This window comes from Lygodium microphyllum, chromosome 30, assembly GCF_053477565.2.
Source record: "Lygodium microphyllum isolate KBCC chromosome 30, Lygodium_microphyllum_v1.1.10, whole genome shotgun sequence".
NCBI classification, from domain to species: Eukaryota; Viridiplantae; Streptophyta; class Polypodiopsida; order Schizaeales; family Lygodiaceae; genus Lygodium; species Lygodium microphyllum.
The window spans coordinates 70175813-70200806 of NC_141164.1; the positions used below are offsets into that span (position 1 = coordinate 70175813).

General features: G+C 40.0%; 1 protein-coding gene and 1 long non-coding RNA gene across 3 annotated transcripts in view; one reads left to right on the forward strand and one right to left on the reverse strand.

The window, feature by feature from the left end:
• Positions 1-9727, reverse strand: part of LOC148009975 (uncharacterized) — a 36128-nt gene extending 26401 nt beyond the window's left edge. The window contains exon 1 of one of the 2 annotated variants that reach the window (XM_087672349.1): positions 9570-9727. In XM_087672349.1, the coding sequence (XP_087528475.1) occupies positions 9570-9587 (18 nt within the window). In that variant the 5' untranslated portion in view covers positions 9588-9727. The remainder of the gene's footprint in view (positions 1-9569) is intronic. The other variant, XM_087672348.1, reaches the window with a different exon arrangement.
• A 6537-nt stretch (positions 9728-16264) lies between these two features.
• LOC148009976 (uncharacterized) lies at positions 16265-17875 on the forward strand. The gene is made up of 2 exons (XR_015689693.1): positions 16265-17241; positions 17354-17875. It is a non-coding gene; the product is annotated as an uncharacterized LOC148009976 (long non-coding RNA).
• Positions 17876-24994: the final 7119 nt, after the last annotated feature.

A 24994-nucleotide genomic window follows, 5' to 3' on the forward strand; every position in this document is an offset into this window, starting at 1 on the left:
GCTCTTTTCTTCTTTTGCTCTACCATTGCAGATCATTCTTTGAGCATCCAATGTCAATGTCTGGTCGGTGTGAGTTTGCAATATGGAAGAAATGAAAGGAAAAAAACACAGAAGAAAAAGTAGAAAATGGTGAAGGAAACAAAACTCAAATATCAAAGAATGCACAAAAGGAAAGCTGATACCAACAGCCCCTGCACATGTGGCCTGGCAAATTCATTAGGGCACCAAACTCCAAAAGGTAGGTGGAGAAGCCGGACTGAGGAGAGAGGAGAGAGAAGATGAGTCATGGCTTGTGACAGTGACAGCAGGAAAAGAGGGAAGTACTGGTTACAATGATGAGAAGGATAAAAGAAGACCCTATAAATGGTGAGGTATCAACTGAATGGTCCGACCTGCAGCCTAGAAAACAACATGCCAGCATACATAAAGTGCCTCGAAAACTGGCCAACTGGTCAACTGCCAGTAAAGAGTATGGTTGCCTCCGAAAAAAATCCAAAAACAGTCCGCCTGATGGTCAAACATGTCCGCCTTCCCATGGAAAGTGCCACCCAGCATGCAACAACTGCAGGAAGGTGATAAGATAACTGCTGCTATGCCACATGGGGTGCCAAAGACTGATCTGTGAATGCTAAGAAATCCTAACCTCTGCTTGATCTGCAGCATGCCTATGATGAAGTCTACTCTCAACAGAAAAAGATTGATGGGCAAAGATCTTGTTAGAACTCTAAAAGTCCTTGCCAAACTCTAGCTAAGGCTTGTGAAGGTATGCTAGGATTTGCACAGAGAAAACACTCGAGAGTGGACAAACACAACTAAAACACGGTGAGCTTAGATAAGAATGCAAAAGGAAAGAGCAATAGAGTAATGAATGAACGCATGGATGAAGAAAATGTGACACAAATGTAGGGAGAACAATAAAGTGATGTGTGAACGCGTGAATGAAGAAAATATGATACAAATGTAGGGAGCTGAAGGAGCAAAGATTGGCCCAACAATCCTCATCTCTCGCGGAAGTGGACTGACACAGAGAGTATCGAAGGGTGTTGTCCTCCGAGAATGGATCCCACATGCAACAAAGCTGCCAATGATGATGTAGAAGCAGTAGCTTGGAAATGAGGGTGATGAAACACGACAGCCAAGGGCTAGTAAATGCAGTAGATGATGTCATGAAGTAGCTTGGAGCCAAAGCACACGCCTTTTGGAGATGAACTGTGAGTGGGAAACTGCTGTATTATCTGATGTGCACAATGAGTCCCTTTTATAGAACGTACTAGAGCCAAAAAAAGTCTAGTGTTGTACAAAAAAGTGAAACACCTTTTTGGTGCCATTTAATGTGAAAGAGGATAATTTAAAAGGCAAATTTTGGTAGCTCAACCTCCTCTCTTAGGACCAAAAAGGGAGATCAAGGAGAGCGAAGCAATGGCTCAGCCTTGATGCAAACGTCCCTCTCCAAAGAGACTAAAGCATTGAACCAAGGGTGTCATGATGGACTACCCAAGGACCTACCAAGATTGCAAGCACCATGGATACCCTCTTTTGAGTCACCTTAGTGAATGGGACTTGGTCTTTTTGTTTTAAAGTATGTGTGTTTTGGGCTAGCTCCGTAGTTCATACAAAATAAGACCCAATTGACACACACAATCAAGGATGTTGATATAGAGGTATAGAAGAAGTAAAGGGGTAGTAGATGTAGTGTGGTAGCTGCTCAGGAGTGGTCATGAATGATATGCTTGATGAGGTAAAAGGGAAACATGCTACACAATGCGTGTTTCCACCTCGGAAGGATGCTTACTCTTGTAAGTTTTATCCATGCCCAAGGGCCCAACATATACAGCCAATGCAAATGCAAAGGAATAGTGCATACAAGGGCATACTCTTGCATGCAAGGTGCCACTTGGACAATGCCCTCTTTACAATAATGAGTGATGAAAATGAATAATGCATTGAAATTTGATATATGCAATGCAAATTGAGATACAACATGGAAGGGATGCCGACGTCGCAAAGAAGAAGACAATGCTAAAGCTTGTATGCTCCATGTGGAGTAAGCAAACCCCTCTTGAAACCATGGATATAGATACCAAAGGTAGAGAAGGAGCTGGTGTCAACTTGTGGTGCCAAGAATAAAATGAAAGATGAAACCTAAAGTAGCTTGTTGTCGAGGGTACACCTAACACCCCTCAGCTCAAAGAGCTTGAAGAAGAGTCAGCTATCTAGGTATGTAGGACGTACGCATACTTAATCTCACAAGATGGCTCCTATGCTAACCAAGCGCTCTAGGGGAGCCCGGAACTCGACCTTAGGAGATGGCTCCAATGCTAGACAAGAGTCACTGAGATAGCAATCCACCATGAAAATAAACCTAGTAGATGGAGAAGAAAGACCTAACATCCCTTAGCTTGTAGAGCTCAAAGGAGAATCAATCACCTAGGCAATTGAGATATGCCCATACTCGATCTTGGTAGATGGCTTTTGTGTTAACCAAGAGTTGTAAGCATACCCAAAACTTGACCTTGGAAGATAGCTCATGTGCCATAGCTCATGTGCCAATCAAGAATGTGAATGCACAACCACCAAGGTAGGAGTGATAGAATTTGCCAATTCTATAGGCAATGCCCAATGTTTTAGTTAGTTGGTTTGTAGTGTGAACACAACTACATTAATAACTTGTGTCACCACTTCTAGAGTTAGTTTTAGAGTTAAATTAACTCTAGTTGAGTTAGTCACTTTTAGAGTTAAATTAACTCTAGTTGAGTCAGGGATACGTCTAACTTACTTAAGACCTATTGTACTTTCATTCTAGCACTTGCATCTTTTGAGTGTGGAACTACTGCCACTCTTGCTCATTGTCTTGTGTTCTCTCTCTCTCTCTCTCTCTCTCTCTCTCTCTCTCTCTCTCTCTCTCTCTCTCTCTCTCTCTCTTCAACATTTGGTATCGTAGCAATTCACAACAGCCACCTTCAGCCAATACCGGTTTGCCAAGGTTTTTTTGCAACCAACCAGCCCGAGGAAGAGAAGTTGTCGTTTTGGCGGAGGTGCTGCTACTATTTTCAACCTACACATGTGACACAGTCTCGCGTGCAACTCTGCACACATAGCCTCTCTCAACCTTAGCCTTGCCCGCCATTTTCTACAGATCTAAGAAAAAATGCAAAAAACCTAATTTTCCAAATTTAGGGGTTTTCGAAAATTTCTGCAATTTCTCATTTGTCTTACTCATCTCATATCTAATTTCAAAGAAATTTTCAATTTTCCACACTCCATGCCAAGAAATTTGGGATTTTCGGCCAACTTTCCCAATTTCTAAAATTGCCAACATTGCGCAATTTCTTCAACATTGGTGCAAGAAATTTGGGGCTTTTCATTTTTTTGGCTCCATCACCCATCACAAGGTGGATTCCAACCTGCTGGTTACTATTGGCACACGTCATGAGGCATCATTTCTATAGAAATTCAGACTATAAGGTATAAATTTCTTCAATTTCTTTGAAATTTTGTGAAGAATTTTGGGGCTTTTGCCCAACACTCATTCCAAGGCAGATAACACGTACATCAGCATTAATTTGCCATGACAATCAGATTTGGCAGCAAAATTTCAAAAAATTTAGAAAATTTCGTGAGACTCACATTAAATTGCTGTAAACTGATTTCTTTTGGGCACACATTTCGAGGCAGTGCATTGCTGTAATTTGCAGGCTGAGTGCTGATTTTTATGGCATTGGGTACATTTGGCAAGATTTGTGACAATTTGGTACTTGCATTCTAATCCTGTGGGGATTTTTGATATTCCATAGAGTACATTCTATACTTCAACGTCGAAGTATTTGGCTGTAAATTTTTGTCCATTACTGGCAGCATGGCACGTCAGGGGAATAATGATCAAAGTGGCATTCTTGATGTCCTCACTCAAGAGGACAAGCTTGATGGCTCCAACTACCCGTTGTGGAGTGTTATGGTGCACAACCTTCTTGTTGCAATTGCAAAGGACTTGTGGAGCTATGTTACAGGTGACTTGCAGCAACTAGGAGGTCTAGCACCTCAGACACCTCAATGTAACACTTGAGGATAAGTTACTGGCGCTAATGCTACTATTGCCCCCCCCCCCCCTCCTATGAAGGATCAAAAAAAATGGGATTTGAAGGATGCACTGGCACATTCTCTAATTGCCTTTTCTGTAAAAAGGGCAATTATTCCGCACATTCAGTCTTATAAGACCTCAAAATCAGCATGGGACACACTCTAGCGTATGTTTGCTGCCCACAATGAGGCCAAGATCTCCTATCTTCAAAAAGAGTTAGCCAATGTGAACATGGATGAGGGTGATAGCATGAAAAATCACCTTACTCACATACAGGATTTGCGTCAACAGCTACTCAATGTTGATGAGGTTATTCAAGATACTGAATCGGTGAACATCACACTGAACTCTCTTCCAAAGTCGTATTTCGGTTTCCACGTTTGATATTATCTTTGAGAGGGAAGCAATTGCCCCTTACAATTGTGGAGTTGGAAGGCCTCCTATTGCATGAGGAACGGACTCAGAAGAATATTACATTGCATTCAGGTGATGTAGCTATGCTTTCCACAAAGGCAAAGGTAAACTCGGACAAAATGCAAAAAATCAACAAAAGAAATATGTTGGACAGCCATCAAATAAGGCTAGAGTAGACGGAAAAGAAGGGGTTTGAAGAAATAGAAGACGTAGAAGAATAGTAACAAAAAGAAATAGAAAATGAGAAGAATACTAACAGAGATGAAGCCTGTCAGTTTATTTCTGCACTATGAGAAGATAAAACTCTAATAGACAAAAACGTGTATAAAATAAAACCTTCCTCTATGCTACTTAGATCGTCAATCTGATGCTTCCATTGGCTCCGAAAGGGGGGTAAAATACCAACACACCTGGCTAGAATTCTGCCAGATCACTCCCTCTTCATCTCCTACTTCACAGTGTTGTTCACTGCCTGAAAACAACGATCACGCGTCGCGCGATTTCGCTAATCTTTCTTTTTACATAAAATCCTTTCAAAACAACTGAAAGCTACATACATTCTTTTACATGTTATCCTAATCTAGAAGTTGTCTACAGTTTTATGGATTTTTACGAGAGATAATATCTAAAATATCAAAAATTGGCTAAAACTTGTCCAAAACTCTAATATTTTTGAACCATGGACACTAACACTAATGTCTAAAATGGCATTGGCTCTCTAAATCGATAAGAAAGCTACACTCTAGATTTTTTTACATGGTCTGCGCATAGCGGCATGACACCACTCTGGCACAATAAACTATGTACTAGGTTCCATCAAGATGATGAAGCTAGTTAAGATCCTTCACCATCCCTCCCCCCCCCATCCAATTGAAGCAAATCATACCTACCTATCTCTCACCCTATCCTCCTCCCCACACTGACATATTCCAGCCACCACCAATACACCACCTACCTATTTCTACTTCAAACACAAGCTAGATGACATATACAACCATCACATATATGATGGACTCGCATAGTTTGAGCATACTGCCCCCCAAGGACACTCACCTCCCAGCTAACCTTTATCCTCCACTCGACTACTCTCCAGAGCTTTCCACACTTATCCCACCCAACCTAGGATCATGCCTCAAAACAGGTGGTACAATGATGAGTGCACGGAGCTATATAAACACCTCGGGATAGGAGTAGGGTCTATTACACAAAGGGAGACCCGCATGCAAATGATGACCTTAATTCATTGTAAACAATGAGTATATGAGGAGGCATAGTATAGGATCTATACCATTTATCAATGAGCAAAAATGAAGCCACAACATGGCACAAATTGTGAGAGCCAAGCACCATTGGAGTGAAGCAAGGATGTCATCTCTCCCCTACTCTTCAGTCTCTACATCAATGAGATAGAATTCACATCACGCAAGGAGACTATGGGTTGAAGATTGCATGTATACTTGTCTCTATTATGCTTTATGTTGATGATATGGTTCTAGTCTCTAAATCACAAGAGGATCTACCGCAACATCTCCATGCCTTTCATGATTTTTGTACACGTGGATTTACAGTTAAACTTGGGAAAACCAAGAACTTGATTTTCCACACATCAACCCTAGTGAGGAGATCAATCTTCACTCTAGGAGCTAGACAAGTACAAGTTGTGGACTCCTATGTCTACTTAGGGATCACTTTCACTACATTTGCTAGGAGATTCACAATGGCACAGGCAACCAAAGACCATCTCACAGGAGGGTACGCAGCATTGGCCATGATGGAGAGACAATGCGACCAAGCACACTTCTAGGAGCCTTGCACATGGAGATGGCTGTTTGACACACCGGTCACACCAACCAAGGTAGCTAGCTCATGCAGGATAGGAGACTTCATGGTATGCAATTTTAGGACATGGACCATCTCCCCCCCTTTTAGTATGACCTTGACTCCCCTAGGACCTTTACCAATTGTATATACAAGATACATGGATTTCACCCAAGCAGCCCCTTCCCTCAAAGATGTTGGACTATAGAGACCACTTCATGAAGACTACAACCGATGGCTTTATTGAGAGACTTGGATACCTAAATATATACATGCCACATGAGAGGCAAGGTGGTCACTGGCCAACTCAAGGTTTCCTCTCACCAACTTGAGATTGAGACCAAGAGGGCAGCCCACATCCCCAAAGTTGAGTAAGATCTACAAATTATGGCAAGAGAAGATGGAAAGCAAGCAACACTACATCTGCACATGCAAAGCCTATAGCACAGTCCAAGCTAGATACCCCACACTATTTGGAGAAGACACCTCCCTAATTCAAAGGCCCTACACATTACCACTACATGCTAACACTACACAGAGAGGGAGGTGTTAGTCCACAGCTTATTGATTTCTTCCAAACAGTGACCACACACACAACACCTACATAGAGAGGGTTAACAATCCAAAGAGTTGAGGAGATTAGAGCAGCATGCCACTCGCGGATACAACTTACAAGGGTACCAGACACAAATGCTACATCAGAGAGAGATGAGGTAGATCTACCAGCGCCATGAGCAACAATTGACAAAGTTGAGGGCCAAGTCTAGATGCTACCCTCGTACTATTCATCTAGGATGTATGACATACTCTACCCACTAATCCTGCCTGGGTGGAATCAAATATACGAGTATCATTCAGTCACACAACTAGACATATACTACCTCATCCTCCCATTGTATCCCTATATGAGCACTATTTTGTCTTGTACACCACCTTAGCTTCTTTTACAGTATATCACTATCCATGTTTCAACACGTCACACTTTGATGCCTAGTGACGATTAGCATTGTACATGGTTTTGCCTCATAGGCCGATTTTGGCCTCAAAAGATTCATATATTTTTCTTTCTTTCCTTTTCTCTCTCTATCAAGAACACCCTCCTTCTCATTGTTTGGGTGAGGCTCAGTTAGTGTCCAGGGCTAAGGGGTGAGCCAAGGAGTTTGGCATTGACAAAATGGCTAGAGATGACTGCATTGTCCCAGTGAATCAAGGCGGCAGCACTTGTAGAAGGAATGTCAACTATGAAGGGACTGAAACACATTCATCTAGACAGGGTGATGTTGAAGACAACTCTAAATAGACATAGGCAGCCATTGATGACAATTAAATGTTCATGCAAGCCTTGATTTTGGTGGCTCATCGTTTGCTATCTCAAAGGTATCACATTTTCTAGCATTTGGTGTGCCACTCAACATGACTGTTAAAATTTATAATGCATCGATGATATTGAAACTAAGATCTCACAGGAAGGATATTGCTTCAACCCCTATTGGTCTAGCCAAAAGTAGCAAACATCGTCGGCTCTTCAAGAAAGGTAGAGTATGGGGTTTGTTATGATGTTACTTGGAGCTGTTGTATCTTTGTCAACTTCTTCAAGAGTTAGAGCGTGCATAGGAGCAACCCACATCCAGAAATGTATCAGCCCAGGATGATATTGCAGACATTTTCCCCTAGACCAGCCTTGGAGACCAACTGTACAGAGTTGAAATTGGAAAGATATGATTTTCCTCTTTTGGAGGCTTTCATATTTACCACTCACTTTCATTATGCACATGCTTTTAGTCTCTCAGCTTATTACTGTTCTAATTACCTGATTGTCAATGAGAGGGGGTATTGAATCTTCAAGGTCCACTGCTAATCATGAAGCTTTTTCAGGTCTTTTTGTGGCCATCTATGGGCTCTTGGTTTTTGCACATTTTGAAATACTGTTCCGACCAGAACTTATGGACCTTGGTTTCATCACTGCAGCCTATTTAGTCTTCAAACTCTATACAATGCATCGGTTCTCAGTTTCAGTCAACAGCCTGGGTTCTACGTTTCTATATCTTTATCACATTCGTATTTTTTTGGTGTGCACTTCTTTGCATCCCTGCCTTCATCAAAATAAATGGAAGGAAAAGTAAATATTAGGCTTTTCTTCAAATCCCGACACTTTCTATGACAAGGGTGTGCCATGCTTTCTTTCTTAGACATAAGAGCATTTAATTGCTGAACCATGTGATAGAAACACGATGCCACCAGGTACTACCCTGTAAGTGTTTGCAGCAGTCTGTCATTATGTGCTACCTCTAAGCATTTCACTATATGGTTGTCACAATGCTGCCCTTACAAGTGGGGGCCTAGGTGTACAGTGCTAGATTAGGATATGCTGTAGTATGGTCTTAACTTATTCTTACAAGTGGGGCCCTAGGTGTACAGTGCTAGATTAGGATATGCTGTAGTGTGGTCTTAACTTATTTTGAGCTAGTGTTAGCTTTACAGTTCAGTGGAGCTATAAAGTGGCAATTGAATTGTAGTAAGTCTAATGAATGGAGGTAGTGCATTGATTTAATGCATGCTTAATTCTTGGCCTACGAGATAACACTTACTGATTGGGGCCTAGTTCTAGGGTGCTAAATTACGAGATGGCTGATTGGATGAGTGGCTATGGTTTTGCTTTGTTTTGTGTCATGGTTGGCTTTTCATATTTACGACTATAAAACAACAATGATAACATGTGTTATAGTGTAGATGATAACATGGGTTACAGTGAATGCCGAGAAGCAAAATTAGCATTTCAGTCACAGTTTTGGGTCTCTGACGCAGGCCCCTTCGAGTGATGGTATAAGAAGCCACTTTCAGTGCAATCTTTGGCAAAGTTCACAAACCCTGGTTGGTGAAGTCTATAGAGGTGCCAAAATCCCTCTAGAATGTAGAAGCAGGGCATCTATTCAATGCTTCCATTTACTATACCAAAGTCAGAGTGTAACTTCGCCTGTATTGACAGACCTGAGACACATAACTCATAAAGGAAGGTGGGGCCAGTCTTTCCCTACCATTGACATCCACTACTTGTAGTTTGTCAATGCCAGAAGGTGCAGCACGTTTCCTGCTTCATGGCTCACCATTATCAAAACGATCATCCGACGAATATCCACTATTTCAATGCAGTATACCTCGCTTTTGCGCTTCGATGGCATAACTTGGTGAAACAATGCTACATCATCACATTCTACGATGGAACTGATCACAGAGAGAGAGAGAGAGAGAGAGATTGTACCTTCGCAGGTTTCGCCATAGCTCTGGAGGCTGGAGCAATGCAAGGCAGGATACGCTTCGCAAAAGGATCGAAAGGAACACTGCGTTGGAGGTGCGTTCGGGTAGCGTGCGTTGTCAGCGGACAGAAACCGAAGATTCGATTCAAGAAAGAAAATAAAAATAATAAATTTCCAAAAGTGTTGGAAGGTTTCTTTCGGGCACTGCCGCACTAGTGTAAAAGGGCTAGGGCAAGGGGACCGGTGAAAAGACAACCCACAATAGAGACTACAGTCCCACCAAAGTGACCACACACACCCCCTTGTAGATTGTAGCAAGGTCCCTTGTATAGAGGCAGAAACTCGATGTTTTGATCACAGGAAAGGAAGCGGTTCTAAACCCACCCAAATACCTATATTGCTATGCACATAACTTATCGAACCTCTCTTTAGATACTTTTGTGTTCCTTTATCATTTTGGTTGTGGCTTTGGCAATAATCGAAGCACCAAAATCCTTCCAAGCCTACCCAAGAACTCCCAAACCTAAATTCAAATCTCCCTCCAAAAACACACAATTCAATGTCTTTACTGCTCCATTGTTGTGGAGGAGAGACCATTCTCCCCTTCCCCTCTCTCTCCCCTACTTCTTTTTCTTTGTCTCACAACAATGTAGCTCTCTCTCTCTCTCTCTCTCTCTCTCTCTCTCTCTCTCTCTCTCTCTAAATGAGTGAGTGAAGAAGAAAGAAGGAAACATTTAGAGAGAATGAGATAAAGTGAGTGAAGCAGAAGAAAGAAATAAATAAAATTTTAAAAGAGAGGGGAGGGAAGGAAAGGAGCAAGAGAGAGAGAGTGTGTGTGTGTGTGTGATAGAGAGAGAGGATCTAAGTGTGAGTAACTAAGTGAAGAAGACGAAGAGAGAAAGAAAGAAAAATTTAGAGGGAGGGAGGGAGGGAGGGAGGGAGGGAGGGATGGAGGGAGGCGGCACATAAAGGAGGAGAAGGAGAAGAAGAAGGAAAACAAAGAAAGAAAGACAAATGTGTGTGTGAAGAGAATAAAGTATGTGAGAGTATGTGTATAAAGAGAAAGAGAAAATGAACTAGAAACAAAAAGAGAGAGATGGAGAGAGATGAGACACATACAAGAGGAAGAATTTAAGAGAAATGCAAGAGAAGGAAGACGAAAAAAGTAAGATAAAATGTGAGGAAGAAGTGGGAACAACAAAGTAGTCATGAAATAGCATGACAAATGCTATTTGAGCATTATAATTGAAGTTGTGTTCAAGCTCTCATTTGGACCACTTCATGAGCACTACTTATGATCATACTTCTTCAAGCTTGTATGGCTATTAGAAGTGCTTATAAACATTGTGGAGGAATTTAAACTTTTAATCTAGGAGAATCGTGGGGCTCAAATTCACTACACATTCATTAATTACATTAACTTAACTTATAAAAAATAAATGTATATATTAAATAGGCTAGCGCTCAATGGGATGGCAAGAAATCAAATTAGCATGCTCTATCCATAGCTCCACCTAATTGGCTATAGTAGTACTCATCATCTAGTCTAGCCATGTTTTTAATGTTGGAGTAGATAATGTGGTTTCCTTGACCATGGTAGTAGGCACATATACTTAAATCCTCATAAAGGCACCATAGCAGCCATAGATACTTTACACCCTCTGAGGAGCATTACCATTACTTGCTACTAATAGCCACATGGAGTTTCAAAATGGGAGCTAGAGTAAAGAGGCTTTCTATGACTTCTACATTTATTGGTATCATGCAGTTGACCAAGGTTGTAAAGATAGATAGCTTTGAGGCAATCAATAAATCAGAATATTCTTTATAACTTTTTGACATTAGTAATGGTTAAAAAACCTTTCAAAATAATAACTTATGTGAAAAAAAGATATAGTCATTTAGCACATCCACACTAATTCTATGAAAAATTGTGCCCATGTGACCAATTTGTTCTGTAGGTTGAAAGAAAATGTATATGATGGGAAAGACATGGGTATTATGTAAGACATAAATCCACTACATGTAGTACATAAGATTTGATACGTTAAATCTATCTACATAGTCTATAGAGACTACTTATCTATGAGCAAAAGGGTGATTAGATAATCTTAGCTATTGTGGAGGACAATCATGCACTCAAAAACAATGTCATCGTCTACATAAGCATAGTTTGATGAAGGCACCAGCATGGGAAAGGAGGCCATCATCAATTTTGGTAGCCTTTTTGTAGTTAGAAGGAGAAAGTTGAGTAGTACCACAAATGTAAAAAGGGAGAGAGAAGATATTGATCAATTTCCTAAAGTTGCATCCATTGGTTTGGGGGACTTCCCCGTGAAGAACACCAACATTGCTCTTGTGGAAGACATTTTTTATCACCTTTTGTGCATCCAAGGTAATCTTGCGGCATGGTCCCTCAACTTTCTCCTCCATGAACTTGTGGAGACTTTTGGCCAAGATGTCAAAAATGACTTGTGGGTTGACTTCTATCTTGAGCTTGTAGTCTTCTACTGTAGAGAGTTCCTCACTTTGTGCATTGCCACTCTTCTTCTCTTTGTTGACCATCTCCTCTTTGACTTCCAGCTCCTCGTTCCCTCACTTCCTCTTCAACGATGATTTAGTCTCACTGTCCACATTGCTCTCATTGTCATTCTCCCCTATGCTCTCTAACATCTCCACATCTTGTGCCTCCACCTGATCAACCTTGCTCAAGATCTCCTTTGCCAAGCTCCATGCATCATGGTGCATGGAGCTATTCCATGTGATAGGCTCCCTTAATTCAGCTCATGCATGATTAATGTGGATTGTATGGTTAATCAATCAACTATAATGAGCTCATAATAGCCCCATGGATAGTCACTATTTTGCCTATTCTAATAGCTATCTATTCTTTGTACACACTTATGTTCTCTTTAAAGTAGAACAACTTAATTGGGGATATGTTAATTTGAACCTCTCTCTCTCTCTCTCTCTCTCTCTCTCTCTCTCTCTCTCTCTCTCTCTCTCTCTCTCTCTCTCTCTCTCTCTCTCTCTCTCTCTCTCTCTCTCCCCCCACACACACACATGTGCACGCGCGCGCATGCGCACACATACAATGTATGAGAATGTACTACGATCAATATCATTTATCATGCTTGTCACTTATATATCAAGAAAGACATTGGAACATACAAGTAGGAAGTTACATCACCCAATCAACATTCAACTAAGCTTTTATGCACTCATTTAAAGCTATTCACATGGATGGTGATGCAATCATCATGCCCCTCTCTCTAATGTGTTAAAGATATGTGCATTGAGGATGTTGCAAATGTGAGTAGGCATGGAAATTTTGAGCATGATTAAAAAGTAAATTTACTTAATTGCATGAGAGAGCCAATTTATTCTACTTTCCAATTGTTGCTTTACTCTATAGGAGAGATAGGAGAGTTACTTGACATGAAGTTGCTTTCTAAAAACCTTAATGTGATTTATGTTGCATTCTATAAAAACAATGGTGATTTGATGATTGTAGAGACAACGCGAGGACATTGAAAAAAATGTTATGGAAATATGATAGGAACTTGCAAAGAAAATAATAAAAAATAATTACTTATTTAAGATTTAATATCATGTCATACATATTTGTAATTACTAAGCATCTCATGAAAAATAAAGGATTTATAGATAATGACCAATTATAAGCTTGCACGCAAAAAGAGCCACTTAGAATCTAGATGTCCAAATTACATTCTTGGTAGAGTTTTTGAGGATAGAGACCTTTACTTCTTTTGCCTTAACTACACACAATGGTGTCCCTTTCGCATATTTACATTTTAACTTATTCATTATCATGGTAAAATATTTCTATATGCTCCATTTCATGTGGCATGGCCTTTTTCCCTTGATGAACCTTCCACCATTTATACAAAGAGATATGCTGCAAGTATTGCAATGCTTCACAAAAGAGACGAACATGGCAAAACATGAGAGGATACCTTATACCATATGCAAACATGAGGATGTTCATACATGCTTGCATATGGATGGAATAAGGCAAACAACAATCATTTGTAATCTTCCATGTGTTAAAACCTTTCTCTTTCTCTTAGATCCACAATCAAAACCTACTTCTAAAACCCCTCCACCCACCCCTGAATGTCCCTAGATTCTAGATACAAGAGTAAGATGTCCATCCAAAGCCAAATGTTGGTACATGTAGATATGGAGGGAAAGAAGTACATAAATTTTATCTCCTACAATTAACATTGTGATGGCTCTTCAGTAAAATTGATCCATTATGACATCACTTTGATTTTTTCCATCTACAATTAGAATAATCTTCTCCAATTACGTGTCCTTTTTAGACTTCGCCAAGAGTTGATTATAGTCAATTGTGAACTCTTCTACAAAGGTTGGATTGATTTAAGACGGACTGACTAAAAAATCATAGTGCTTTCAAGGTGCAAGAATAGATATTGCTTGAGATGGACAAATTATCTATGCCTTGATATCAAGCATGGTTATTTCTCTCCCCATGAAGAGTGTTCCATTATCCACCCCCACAACTTGCTGAGCAATAGGTGATTTATTATCAGAATAAAAATTTCCAAATCACATCTTCATTTTGCAACAACAATTGTAACGTAATCTCAAATTAGAGGTTCACTGAGGCATATAATATTATTACTACAATTTACTATGCTATGTCTATTCAAGAGAGGAATTTCAAAAGTTCATTTTTTTTGTTTTTTTGGGGTTTTTGCTTCATCAAGAGCAAGGAATTTCACTATAATTAATAAAGTGGTGAGTATTAAAGCTAATGATTGAGTAATTAAACATTTGTGTAGTTGATATCATCATGATTCTTTGATAAAAATGCACATGATCCAGCATTGCTTTTTCCCACATTCCGAGGCGAATTGATAATGAGATTAAGAATTATTGAAACACACATCTCAAGGAGAAACTATGGACCAAGAATCGCTAACTCAAGTGATAGTGAAATGGTGTAAAAAAACCAAAGGTCACAAGTTCCATTCTTGTGGGTAGTGATGCAACACCTTGTATGATATATGATGTAAGAAGTTGATTGTGGCTCCACTTGGTTGGTCACCAAGATGGACATTGTACTAAGATCACTTGTAAAAATGCATGGTCAAGGGTTTGGGCACCCTTAACCAGAAGTATTAATGTAAGCGCTGATATTCAATTAATACAAAATAATTTTATGTCTATAAGAAGCTATGGCAAATGGGGATTGACTTGGTGACCCATGCACATATTTCTTGTGTCGATACTAGGCATGTCGTAGATAGTGCGGCATTAATAGTTATACCACAGCTAGTGATACTACCCCTATTAATCCTTTGTCATCATCATCATCAACTAGATCTAGTGCTGCTACCCTTGTTAAGGTGGATGAACTTATCAATGATCTGGCTGTAGTGTCAATTGGTCTCAATCCATATGACCATCATCTCCAAATCATGGCCAATTAAGTGCAAGTGTAGTAGCAGCTCTTGCACATGCATCAAGATGGCTTATCAGTCACCTCTCATTATTGCCTGATTTCACGCTACTTTTGACCATTGCTGCTTGCATTGTTGCCAGTTCACACACTTGCTTCACACATTGTTCTGCCTTGAGCATCCAACATCTTATTACAGAATATGGTGTGAAGCGTCCCATTAAATCCAATATTGCCTCTCATCGTTGCCTAATTGCTTATTGCTTTTGACCAATGCTACTAGTTCGCACATTGGGCCGCTTTGTGTGTGTGTGTGTGTGTGTGTATGAGAGAGAGAGAGAGAGAGAGAGAGAGAGAGAGAGAGAGAGAGAGAGAGAGAGAGAGAGAGAGAGAGAGAGAGAGAGAGAGAGAGAGAGAGAGAGAGAGAGAGAGAGAGAGAGAGAGAGAGAGAGAGATTCGTAACCTACAAATTCATATGATGTGAGTAATCTATACTATCTACACTATGATTCTAAACTATCTTATAATTAAGAAAAATACCAAACCTATCCCCAACCCTACATGGCACATGTAGAGTGCTTCCCGAACCTTGCTAATAGAATCAAAGAAAAAAAAAAGGTTTACGGTTTTGGGGTTAATGACTTAGCTTGTGGCCCATTTAAAGCCTACCAATCCCCCCCGGTCTCTCTCTCTCTCTCTCTCTCTCTCTCTCTCTCTCTCTCTCTCTCTCTCTCTCTCTCTCAATGTGACCTATGTGTGTGTGTGTGTGAGGCCGGTTACACACCGCGATGTGGACAACCATTTCGAGAAAAAGGGTGTCTGTCGATGATGTATTGTGTCTTAAAAGGCCACAAAATTCACAGACACCGGACATTTTCGAGCGGGGGAATTGGGATCTCCCCCCTTATAAAAATTGTCCATGCCCAACACACTAGATGACAATTATATACGTTAGAAAAATTTGTTGTGTATGACAGCAATTGATACAATTGATATCTCCACCAATGGGTGTTTGTCAAAGCCTTTATACCACTGAGGCCTAGGCCATCCTTCTTTTTGTGAAAAGTTTCCTGCAGTTTAGTGTCTAAAAGTAATAAAGGACGGATTGTATGCTGCCCCAGCCGTCCGGGGTAGTGTGTACCCGCCCTGAGAGATCCACCATGGCTGATGAAGCCATTTCATGTTTGGCAAGGAGCTATGTGCGTCCTGGGGGATTCGCCTGGTGGTTGCGTTCTTCGCTGCAATCTATGTGCGTCCTGGGGGATTCGCCTGGTGGTTGCGTTCTTCGCTGCAATGTGCCTATGGAACATGGGAGGGTGAGAAGGAGGAAGAAGGGAGGGTTTGCCAGGGGCAGGAAACAAAGAAAGGGGAGCTGGAGGTCCACCACGATTGCATTCTGCCACTCGAAGAGCAGCCCTGCCCCTCTCACACAGAAAACGAGCTCTCTCTCTCTCTCTCTCTCTCTTCCACTTCCTCTTTCTGTAATGCCTTCTCCTGACAAAATGTAGATATCTTGCACCAGTCTCTTCAAGGGAGCAAAGCACGAGGGCTCGCCATCTATCGTCGTCCACGAATGAGGACGAATCAGTGGCATCTGAATCTGTGTAGGTCGCTCTTATTCTTTTTTGGGCCTAGATGGCATGCTCTTGAAGGTGCTGGAAGGTAGGGAATCCTCTATTTCTTCATCAGAAGGGTCTGGAGAGCAAGCATTTATCTGCAATGAGCTGGGTTCGTTTGATTGAGATGGGGTGCCTTTGGGGGATATGCATTGCAAGGGGAGGCTATGGAGCTAATGGGCAGAGCATCAAGGTAAAGCAGAGAGAGAGAGTGTGTGCGTATGCGTTTCTTTGTGTGCGTATGCGTGTGTGTTGATTCACACTCTATTCAGGAGGCTTCACTAGATAGGATTGATCTATTTTAGATAGCTTCTGTCTCTCTCAACTTGCTATGCTTCTAATCGCAAGAAGAGATATGGAGGGAGGAGGAGGAGCAGGAAGTGGAAGAGGAAGATGAAAGGCATCAATGACCAGGATAGATCAACCATACACTCTACAATGCATCATTCTGTTCTATACAAGATACGATTTTTTTGACTGGAAACCTCGAGGATCTATTCAACGATTCGACATCTCGTGATGTTAGATTGACCCTTCATCATAAGGAAGGATTGAGCATCCCGATCAATGTTTGCAACCACAACTTGATGGCACAGAATCCTTTCTTTGCAGGTAAGTTGTCTTTGTCTGTGCAGCAGTCTACAGAGAAATCCCAACTCCTAAAATTTAGACATGGAAGATTTAGAGATTTATTTGGATATGCTATGTCTCATGTATTGAACAGACTTGAAAGAAGAAGCCGATGAAGCAGAATGTGACTCATATGCATGAGTGGCCCCTTCTCTTGTAGCTGAGAGAAAGCCGATGAAGCAGAATGTGACTCATGTAGCTACAAGAGAAGCCGATGAAGCAGAATGTAACTCATGTGCATGTTATTCTCAAGGTTTGTGGCCCCTTCTCTTGCAGCTGAGAGAAACTCCATGAATCAAGTCATAAGTATTTGAATGTTTCCCATCGACCATCTTTACATTTTAGCAAGATTGCAGAAGTCCAAAACTCTGAATAGAGTTTGCCATTTATATACATGGTATGGAGGAACATTGGGAGCGATCCACTTGAAGCAGAGATTGCCTCTGCTAATACAGTTGTCCTCCCTATTGATTGAGTGATGCAACATTGTGAGATTAGGTGGCATGAACAAGATGGCCATTTTGCTATTACTTTTGCAATTCCTTGCTTACATTGTTTCATTGTGATAAAGTTACATGAGACAATATCTTTACTTACCTGGATGTTGCTTTCTTTGCCTAAGTTGCCTTGTTTTTCCTGGAACCAGACACTAGGTACTGCTTTGCAATGCCAAAACCAGACTTGTCAATTCTGGTAACTTCTCAATGATTATTTACCCAGTACACAACACTGGGTTGCATAGAGGTCGTATAGTTGCATTGTAATTGATTATTGCACAGTTTGCAGTGCAAGACACATGGATGGAAACATGTTAAGTTGGTTTTCAGAGGCGTATCTATCTTATCTTGTTGGCACACATCATCATACCCAATACCACACATTGCATTTGAGGATGGATTGTCCAAGTTGGTAATGATGATAGAATTTCCAGAGGGACCAAGTTTAAGAATCATGGAATGCGGATCATTGGACATGGGCAGCTCTTTAATGCCCCATTACACTGATTCAGTGAATTGAATGAGAAAGTCCAAGGTTGAAATCTGAGTAGCACATTTGGCTCCACTGTAATAGTGTCCTGCACATTTAGATAGGCATTGGCATTTGAGTTTGACACTTTCACTATCTGAGCACCATCACTGGCATTGTCAAGTTCTATCCGAGCAGCGTGTCGCCCAACTGTAGTATTATCCTACACCATTCTATAATCAAGTCTCTGCTCGATCAGCTTTGCAAACTCAAGTATCATAGTTTTAAGATTGGTTTTGGTGTTTATGCCTTCTCCAGTGAAGAGGTAAGGTCTCTCCATTGATGATGTAAGCTCTCACACACACACACACACACACACACACACACACACACACACACACACACACACACACACCCCCTTCTACTCTGCTTCCACCTTCCAACTTCAGTTTGTAAAGCCTTTTACCATGGCAAATTTGGATGATGGAAAATATGTTTTCAAATAGATGGTTACTTTTGTCATATTTATTGCCCACATGTTTTACTAATGGGCAACCATTTACAAACTTCTCTTGTAGTGCATGCGAATGTATATCCAAGCTTAATGACTTTAGGATGAGAGTATGTAGGGAGAAGCTAGTACAAGATAAGAGAGGACATAGGGGAACATGATCTAGTAGAAGATTATATTATCTTACTAGACAAGAGCTTAGGAAGATAACACTTATCGCCAAACAATATGTAAGAGATCTTACTCTCAAGATATGGATGAGTAAGTCTTAGTAGTTCTTTTAATGAAAATAAGGAGCCCATGTGAAGCTAACGTGGGTCTCTAAATCGAAAGGATATCAAGATGTTTTGTAATAATATAATAAAGGCTCATAAATTGGGAAAATTTTGCGGAAGGCTAGCTTTGTGGGACTTTTTACAAGATATAGATACAAACATGGTATGGTCAAAGGAAGGTCAATGATACAGTGCAAATATGAAAGCTTTCTTTAAGGTTGTAAAGATGCGGGGTGGATCATGATTACATGAGTTTGTCACTACTAACCTCAATGGCCCTTTGCTCTTGATGACAAAGAGGGGCCGTAGACAAGTGATACAATTTATGCTTGGGATACATGGATATACCTTTGATACCATTATTGAAACATATCAAAAGAAGAAAAAAAAACATAGCATCATATGAAATATTTCTTTTATTTTGGTGGAAGATGAGACAACCATACAGAAGCGGATAAGGTGAATGTTCTATAACATTTATTCTTTTGACTTACAAAAAGCATTCTAAACCAACTTTCAAACATTTAAATATTCTAAATTGTAGGTGGAATCCTAAAGATGATACTCTTATTGGATTTGATGGATACAAGTATTCAAACCATACGTATAGGAGTTCTTCCAAAACCAAAATTGAAAAGAAGAATGTGATGGATATTATGGAGACCATAGTCATGAATTAGGAGGCTAAGATCAATTGTTTTTTGATGTTCATTTGATCAAGATACTATGAATAGCATATGAGCTCCTTATATGGTATAGAGATACATTTATAAAAACATGTAGATAGAGCTTGCTACCAACAAGACTTATTTTCCAAAGATGTTTCATGTATGTGAGAAGGTTGTGGTGGTAAAATAATTCTATATTTCCAAAAGGATAGAAGAAACTATGATATAGTGTATGCTACCTTACTTGTAATGCAAATACTAGGTCTATATTACAAGTAGCTATTATGGTCATTAAAGACTGAAGACACTACAATAACATTATTTTTCTTTGATAAATAGTTACTAGGACACCTTTCTCTTTGCTATGATTTATGATCTCTATGAAAACAAGATATTATTATATTCTTTTTTTGCATTTTATCATTACTTTCTATTATTCACTACTTAATGGATTTTGTTCTTTTCTATTTGCCACCTAAAAGTGACTTGTTGCATTGTTATTCGATGCATTATGCCAAGCAGATATATAGAAAATTAATGTTTTTGTGTTTTCTACTGGTGCAAATTACTAGATAGTGTAAATTACAAAGAATCAATGTGTTTGCATTTCTCATGAGCATATTACAAATAGAGGAATGTAGATGCAATTATTTTTGTATTACAAATGGAGCACCTTTGGTATGCAGAATTATTATTCACATGTAGCCTTATGCACAATATTATTCACCATTTATTTATACACTTATACAGATATTGTTTAATATTTCGATCATCTTCATATTATGGCCTTAGGTAAGAAAATTACTTTTATAATGTTAGAAATATGCTTTAGAACTTATAAAAAATTAGACAGAGCTTAGCAATTATTAGCCAAAAGTAATTCATTCAAGTAATGAAAACAAAAAGCTCTACAAGATTCTTTTCATGATTTTTGAGCGCAAAAAATACACATTCTCTTATTGTGCACTTTGATCTCTCTTGTTCTCTTGCTCTCTTGTGATTTCTCAATTTGTGATAATAATTGTTAAAGTATAGTGAAGATGAATAGCATTCTCTTTGACCTTGATACATTGGTTATGTGGAAAATTTAAATTTGTATTTTATAACATAATGCTTTGATGGATAACTTTTAAATAGGCTTGATCCCATGTAATACTCAAAAGAGTTGATTGCAAATTATCTAACTAGTGATAGGTACATACTTGGGCCCAAATATTGCCATTGTGTCTTTAGGCAAGGCTTCAATTTCTTTTATAAAAAATTACTTAATACACATTGTTAAGTTATGTCAACAATTGGGAGATTAGATACTACCGATAACTTTACTAAAACTAAATTATCTTTCATTTATAAAGGAAACTATGCTTTAAAAAATGCAAGCTTGTCAAGTATCTACATTTCACATGATTATCAAAGTTGTTTTTTAGCGGTGTATCAATCCAAAGAAAAGTCAGAGAGGTAGAATGTAACACGTGGAAAAATCTAAAAGAATTCTCAAAAGAAAATGAAATATCAAGAGGAGTTTATAATGGCATTGTGAAGAGAAAGAAATAGAGAGAGAAACAAGACTATGTGCAATAGTGTAAGTGTTTTGCAATAACAAAATGATATATTGGACTTATCATTGATTGTATGGACTAGTAGAAGTCACACTTTCCCCACTTGATAAGTCTTATCTTCCAAAAGACTTAAGGGAAGAAACTCTTGTTTGAATGCATTTGGTGGGTTATCTTTCATACCATGGAAGAGTTCATGCTATAGTGTTTTTCACTTATCCAAATTTTTAAAATTATTCTAATCTTACAATCACAAGTCTAAATCTTATATTTACTAGCTAAGATGGAGATTTGCTGCCTCTTTATTTACATTAGATAATACATCATGAGAGAAAAATTTGGTACTGTTCTTGGATACCTTAATAAGTTTATACACAAGGTTATATTCCAAAAAGTGTAAGTATATTTTTTGATAGCAGGTCATGCATATAATCAAAGTCAGCTTGACATAACAATGACCCTCTAAAGCCCTATTACATGCTCAATGTTATGCTAGAAATTAATGGTAGAAGAATCAAAGGTGCCAAAACTCAAGAGATTAGTGGATAAGACCCACATGGTTGTCTATAGGAAAAAGACACCTAAGGCATCTAACTCCAAAGAGTACTAGCTTGCAATAGTTGCTAGTGAACCTAAGAAATTGGAGGTGTCAAAAATAGAACAACCACTACACATACAACATATGAAAAAAAATGAGCTAAAAGATGGGCCTTTAAGTCTCCCTCTTGCTCCTCCTTAAAATAAGAAAAAGAGGAGAGAAGAATAGTAAAATCATCGTCTCTCTCCACTTTTGCAACCTTGTTTTACCTTTTTTATATTATCCACAAAGGGTTTGCTCAGATTCCTTCTCTTTCCTCATTCAAGGAGAGTAGATACAAAGTAATTGATGTTTCAATTGAAAATAAGAAAAATGAAATTTACAAAGTTCATTTAAAGATATTTTGGCAAATTTTAACATTCTAGCTTTTAGTAAAAAAACAAACATGTTAGTCAATTTTGTCATTTTTTGGAGATGTTTTTGGAGGTTAATTTGAATTTTCTAAAATACAAGAACTTTTGGATACCCCTACTCTTTGAGAAAAATTTTCTCATTTCTTTCCCCTCTCATGGCTCTACTATGATCTCTTCTCTATGATTATGCAACCTTCATTAACATAGAGAACTACTTGCACCTCTCTTGCTCACTATCACTCATCCATAACCATTGTATGCAATGTATATGTTTGTCTCTCTATCCTTCCTCGCTACCTCCTTCTCCTTAATATCTTTGTGTGCCTCTTTGTGCATCTCTACTCTATCTGAGACAACCAAGCATGGCTCTCCATTTCTATTAATATCTATGTGTATTCCCTCTAATGTATCTTGTGGAGCATGCTCACACTCACCCGCCAAGACCCATGGACCGCTTATTGTTTCAAGCGTTTCAAGCGAGCTCTAATGGCTATCTCTCACCTAGCCGATATGCCTTCGAACCTACGAGTGTAGTAAGTTTACCTCGATGCCGAAATGAGTTGCCTCCTCCCTCGCACACACCATTAGCTCCACAATCCTAGATGCTAGCTCAAGCATCCTCAAGCCTCCTCCATCAAGCTCCATCCACCATAGCCGTGCGCGCGAGAAAAGAGAAGAGAAGAAGAGAAGAGGAGATGGTGAAGAGCACTCTCATACTCCCTCTCTCAAGAGCACACACATAAGCAATGTGAAGAGAATAATAGAAGACTCTTGTTAGCCACACACCAAAGAATGAGCTTCCATTCACTTTTTAAACTTTATATACAAGCCCTAAAATCCCATGGACACCCATCCCTTTTTACATGACTAGCCATTGTGGCAAGGTCATTTTTCCTATTTCCCTCTTCTTGCCTTATGCCTTAAGCCTACACCTATCTATTTCTTTACAATTGGCATAGGAGGGAGCCTGACACTCTTTTACAAGAGTTTTTAGAGTTTTTTGAGGCGCCTTTCATTTAAAATTGCATTTTTTTGCCTCAGCTGAGCTTTAGGGGCCACCTCTGCGCCTTTGCTCTTTTTCTGTCATTTTTCCGCTCTTTGCTTCATATTTCTGCCGCCATCTCAAATTGAGGTTAACATTACCACCTTCGAGACGGGGGTGCCAGTCCCATGGCACTTCGAGCTCTTTTTTGTGGAAGGGTGGGCTCTGTGCAAGTGATTGGTGGGGTGATGATAGGGCCACATGTGGACTTCGTTGATTGGGAAGCTTTGGTAATGATTTGGATGGAGAACCCAAGGTATGTCAAGTGGATGATGGGGGCCTCCGAAGTTGGTGGTTTGCAGTATCTTGTTGTACCTGAAAGGAGAAAGTGCTTTATCTAAGGGGAGTATCTACCTCACCGTGCAGTGCTTTGTGCTCGTGCTAGTGGAACGGGGAGCTGGGTCTAACCAAGCTTGGGTGATTTTCCACACTTGAGGACTCCGTTCGTGCGAAGGAGGTGTAGTGTATGTAGCTTAGGATGACAGGTCTAACCATAGGAAAGTGTTACCTCCCTAACTATATCCTCTCCTTGAGGTGCCCTAAGCGTGAAGTGGGGAGTCAAAAAGGCCTAGGGGGTTAGGAATGGAGCCGGCCGACCAAGGCCACTGGACGTGCCTAACTTGAGGACCCCTAGGTGCAGTGACTGTGAGCTATGTGCCGCGAATTGTGTTTGGATGTGTCGTGTGCTCCTTTCATTGTTATTTGTTTGCTGTCTTTGTTTTTGGCCTTCTCTTTTTTTTTTTTTTTTTACTGAGTTACATGATTTGGACAGTAGCTAATTGCTAGTTATCATCATCAGAATGTGGTGGGGAAGGGGATTTAATGGAGTGACTAAAAAATTTCCAACTTTGCATGTAACCCTTAAGGTTCAAGCGGACATGGAGAGAGGTGGTGTAGAGGAATGGGTGGTTATAGTGGGTGAATTGGCTGTCACTCATATCCTCGAGAATAGCTAGGTAGAAGGAAGGTAGAAGGCTGGCTCACATCATTAGACGGGTCATTGCATAACTATCTATGGTGTTAGGATAAAAAAAGAGTGGGATGAGACCACGTTCTACCGGGGTGGGATCTTACTTAAGTAAGATTTTTAATAGCCTAAGGTAGTTGCATGTGGTAATGAAGGCGGGATCGAGACAGGAGGAGAAGTCATCAATGAAGTGGGTCAAGGTAGCATCTAGGTTGTCCGAGGTAAAAGTGGGATCTTACTTAAGTAAGGTAGTTGCATGTGGTAATGAAGGCGGGATCGAGATAGGAGGAGAAGTCAGCAATGAAGTGGGTCAAGGTAGCATCTAGGTTGTCCGAGGTGAAAGTGAGGGTTTGTGCTAAGGTAGTAGTACATGGGTTATATATGATGGGGAAGTCGTAGCGACCATGGGTGTTTGTATCAAAATCTACTCCTACCCTACGAGGATACGCCATGAAGGTGGGGTTGTTTCTCTCAGAGGGGAGGGTATTACAAAAAGCTATCCAGGAGAACACATTGTCGTCGCAAATGCATCTTCATCACAGTGGCTGGTACTCGTATCCGGGCACAGATCGAGACACTTCAAAAACCTTATTTTTCCAATACTCAGCATCCTCGATGCCCTAGAGGGTGGGATTCTTCTCTTTTTCTTCTAACCATTTTTAGTCTAGCTGGCTTCCAACGGTGATCACCTCTTCCACTAGTTTAAGGGAAAGGACTTTGCGCAGGCCATTGGGGAGGAGAAAGTTGAAGTTAAAAGGCTATTTTTCTTTTTTTTTGTCTCTCCCAGACTACGAGTTCT